At 38.0% G+C, this 4,255-nt stretch overlaps 1 protein-coding gene across 1 annotated transcript; it reads right to left on the bottom strand.

Annotated features, from left to right (window-relative positions):
- Positions 1-238: 238 nt before the first annotated feature.
- LOC122067642 lies at positions 239-1,108 on the bottom strand. Its single transcript, XM_042631485.1, has one exon. The coding sequence runs from the start codon at positions 1,106-1,108 to the stop codon at positions 239-241; it is 870 nt and encodes a 289-aa protein (XP_042487419.1).
- Positions 1,109-4,255: the final 3,147 nt, after the last annotated feature.

The raw sequence follows: 4,255 nt of genomic DNA, 5'->3' as shown, positions 1-4,255 counted from the left end.
AGGCTTTTTCCAAGTCAATAAAGACCATGTGGAAGTCCTTCTTACCAGCTCTAAAGGTTTCCATGAGTCTTTTAAGGAGGTATAAAGCTTTAGTTGAAGATCTCCCTAGCATAAAACCAAATTGGTTATTCGAGATTCCTGATTCTCTTTTCAAGTGCATTTCAATAACTTTCTCCCAAAGCTTCATTGGGTGGCTCATAAATTTTATACCTCTATAGTTATTGCAATCCTAGATGTCTCATTTATTCTTATAAATGGGGTTTACAAAACTTCTTCTCCATTCATCAGGCATCTTCCTTGTACTCATAATCTTGTTAAAAAGATTAGTTAACCAAGGTACACCACTGAGCCCTAAGCTCTTCCAAATTTCTATAGGGACGTCGTCTGGGCTTGCAGTCTTTCCAGACTTCATCTTTGTTAAGGCCTCCTTAACCTCCGAAACTCCAATCCTTCTTACATATCTATGTCTAGTGTTGTCTCGATGAGAAGGGCACTCAATAGGGTAAGATCCACTCAGGTTATCCCCATTTAAAAGCTTGGAAAAATAATCGCTCCATCTTGTCATGATGTCTACATCCTTAACAAGCATTCTACCACCTTCATCCTTGATACACCTGACATGTTCTAGATCTTTGTTTTTCATGTCCCTCAACTTTGCTAACTTATATATAGCCTTTCCCCCAGCTTTGGTATTCAGGTTACTGTAGAACTCATCATATTTCTTCGTCTTTGCTTTTTTCACCAATATTCTAGCTTCTTTTCTGGAAGAGTAATATTTATTTCTATCTTCATCTTCCTTAATTCTTTGCCAAGTCTTAAAGCAGACCTTCTTATGCTTGATGGATTTTTGGATCTCCTCCCCCCACCACCAAGTCTTTTTAAGGTCATGCCTAGTGCCTCTCGATTCCCCTAGGACCTCTTTAGCTACATTCTTAATACAGGTTGTCATTTTGGACCACATCACATTGGAGTCTCTTTCACTATCACACTTACTATGTTTGACCACTTTATCAGTAAAAGTATCATGTACGCCTTCTTTTAGTCTCCACCATCTAATCTTAGGGCAAACCAGATTCCTTGATTTACGAATCTGAGAGCAGAACTGCATATCCAAGACCACCAATCTATGTTGTGATGTTAAGCTCTCCCTTGAGATAACCTTGCAATCTTTACACAGCAATTTATCGGCCCTCCTAGTAAGAAAGAGGTCAATTTGACTGGAAAGAACTCCACTTCTATAGATAATAAGGTGTTCCTCTTGCTTTTCAAAAAAAGTATTCAAAATAGGTAGATCATAGGCTACCGCAAAGTCTAAAATTGAAATCCCCTCCTCGTTCCTTTCCCCAACACTAAATCCTCCATGTACATCTTATAACCTCGTTGATCCTTCCCAAAATGTCCATTGAGATCCCCTTCTAAAATAATCTTTTCATCATGTCGAAAACTTTGCACTTGTCATTGGGTGACCGATTAACTGAATTAAAATGAGTGCCATTAATAAATCAGAGTGGTATTGGAATTTGATTTTGGTTTGTTGTGTTAGGGTTCCATGTGGATGGTAGAAGTAATAATGCCATATTTGTAGCGGGTAGCCCAAAGTAGAGATATTTATAGGTACTTGGGTACCTTCTACCTAAAGACTAGCTTTTGAGGTATTTGTAGGTACCTTGGTACCATAGATTTTGAGGAAAAAGATTCAAATATTAATTTTTTTTTATTAGAAAGGAATTATTTAGACTTCTCTGGTCTATGCATTACGGGCCTCCCTTGCAAGACTGAGGTTGAATTACACTGGTTTAGATTCTCTTTGTTTGCCATAAGAAGGTTGATAAATGGGCCTAATATGAGTAAGGTTAGAGAAGAGGTTAGGTCACATTAGGAACTCTACGAGCCGGCATGTCCTGCGGCTCCTGCCCTAATTAGTTAATTTTGACTCCTAATTTCGAAGAGAAAATCCAAATGAATGTTGATACTATTTGATTTTGAACCCAAATCTCGTTCCAAGCCTTTTTTTCCCCTTTTTATTTATTTATTTTTTAATAATAAAGTTTATGCTATCAATTTAAAAAAATTCAAGCAGGGAAGCCTTTAATGGCTGCACAAGTTTTGGAACACAACTGTTCCTTTGGCGCTCTAATTTCATGCGTTGGTTGTGTTAGGAATAATTAATAGCGCAACAGGACAACGATTAGCCAAAGAAAAAGAAAAAGAAAAAGAAAAAGAAAAAGAAAAAGAAAATGAAAATGAAAAAGATATGATACACATAACACAATTTTTTTGCTAGGAATCAAGTGTTTTTTTTTATTATTAAAAAAGAAGTACACAATACATTTAATGGCCAGATACGCTAAGAACCTGAAGTCAATAAAAGAATAAAAAATAACACTAGACTACCTATCCACATCTTCGGTATGATCACAAAACACAATGATTTATATGGTTCACCCCAGATAAGCTACATCCATGGCTGAAATAACCCGAGTTTCCCCTATTGTGATCAAGGAATTACAAAACCATAACCTATACATCTTCCTTCTACAGAAACTGTTTCTGTAGTAGCTGCAAAACGTCATTTCTGGAGACTGTTGCACACAATAAAGGATATGGTTAAAATTGGACAATAGAATGGTATCATGCTAGCGCAAGTACATGCCAGTGCGCGAGTCAAAAGAAAAGCATACGGGAAGCATCTTCAATACAGGGCAGTGCGATCTTTTTACAATTGCTATAGCTAGACATAAACACACAAGCAGGTAGCGGTCTTTCTTCCATAAAAATTTATGAAATTGACTTTCCAACCAATTACTACACTGTCAAGCTAAATATATTCCAAGAGTTATTTTATTTGGGCGCGAGGAGAGAAATCAAGAATTGGTTACTTTCTCGCGAGCTTAATTATTATCACTCGTATGTATGATTTCCTCCTATCAGCTGATGTGGTAATCCAGGCCAGACCCCATTAAATATTAAGTCCTTTCAACATTGTGGGCTGGGTTAGAGTTGGACTGGGCTGCAAAAAAGCGGCATTTGGGAATTTGATTAGGTAGTGGGCCTAGTGGGAGTCTAATCTGACATTCCATGTTTTACTTTCCTTTTTTTTTCTTTGAGAGTCGGGGTGTCAATCGGTCGGGCCAGGCTGCTCTCAGTCGGGCTTAGTCGGGCCTGGCAGGCTTATGTCCTCGGATCATGACCTACCTATTAAGGAATGAGTCGGTCTCGGTCAGTGTCGTCTTGGGCTTTAATCGGACTTCTCCTAATTAGGTTAATCGGGCCTTAAATGAGGTAATATACCAATAAAACTTTAAACAGGACTTAAATGGTCTTTACTTTTCTTAGATTGAAGATACTTTAATTTATTTGTTAAATCATCAATAATTTTGAAAAATATATTACACTTAATTACAATTAATAATTGATAAAAATATCAATATAAACCTTATTCTATCCCAAAAAAAATTCAAAATACCTATATAACGGTCTAGATAAACATGTTGGCCGAGTCGGGCTTGTAAATGGGTTGGGCCAGTCAGGAGGCACATCGGGCTTACCTCTTGCACAATGTACTACCTATTTATAAACAGGCCGGGATTAAGCCCAACATGTTTATTAATCCGGCAAGTCCAGATCAGGCCATAAACGTCTCGGGCTCGATCAAGCCCACCGGTGCGGGCTTAGAATGGACACCCCAAAATGAGGGTGTCTAGAGTCTCTAGAACATTGGCCCAAGTAATGCCTGGGCACATGGGTATCCCCACACAAGTGAGTCAGGTTAGTGTCAAACTCCTATTCGGACCATAGAAACAGTGGAATTGACCCCAAGGGGTAAGTAGAACCGAACTCAAGACACATGTTGATTTAGGTTGACTCCCTTGCTAACTGAGCTACACCCTTCGGGTTGACATTTCATGCTAAACCCCTTATAAATCATTGCTTAAATGTTTCTTAGTACTTTTGAGTGGTTGTTCTATATATGTCTATTTCAGTCCAATCTTGGGTTTATGGCTCAAAGCTTACGCCATCTATGGATCCCCATTTTGGACCAGGGCTGGGAATTGGATTGAACTGATTCACCCAATAATTAATTGTCTTAGATCTTAGATATGGAACCGTTTTAGCTTATTGGTATAGATCTGGTCCTGACCCTTAAAGCTGGAAACACAACAATCCAAACGTTTTTTCAATTATTTTTTCTTTCATACATCTCTCTCTCTAATAACTAAAAACAGATGCATCTTGCTTCTTTTTAAAAAGACCG

This window comes from Macadamia integrifolia, unplaced genomic scaffold (genome assembly GCF_013358625.1).
Source record: "Macadamia integrifolia cultivar HAES 741 unplaced genomic scaffold, SCU_Mint_v3 scaffold3029, whole genome shotgun sequence".
Lineage (NCBI taxonomy): Eukaryota > Viridiplantae > Streptophyta > Magnoliopsida > Proteales > Proteaceae > Macadamia > Macadamia integrifolia.
Note: the sequence above shows the minus strand (reverse complement) of the source record. Positions and strands in the feature narration are given on the sequence as shown.

Bases quoted from the DNA above. Each gene is read 5' to 3' on its own strand.
- LOC122067642 (XM_042631485.1), bottom strand. From the start codon at position 1,108: ATGCAGTTCTGCTCTCAGATTCGTAAATCAAGGAATCTGGTTTGCCCT.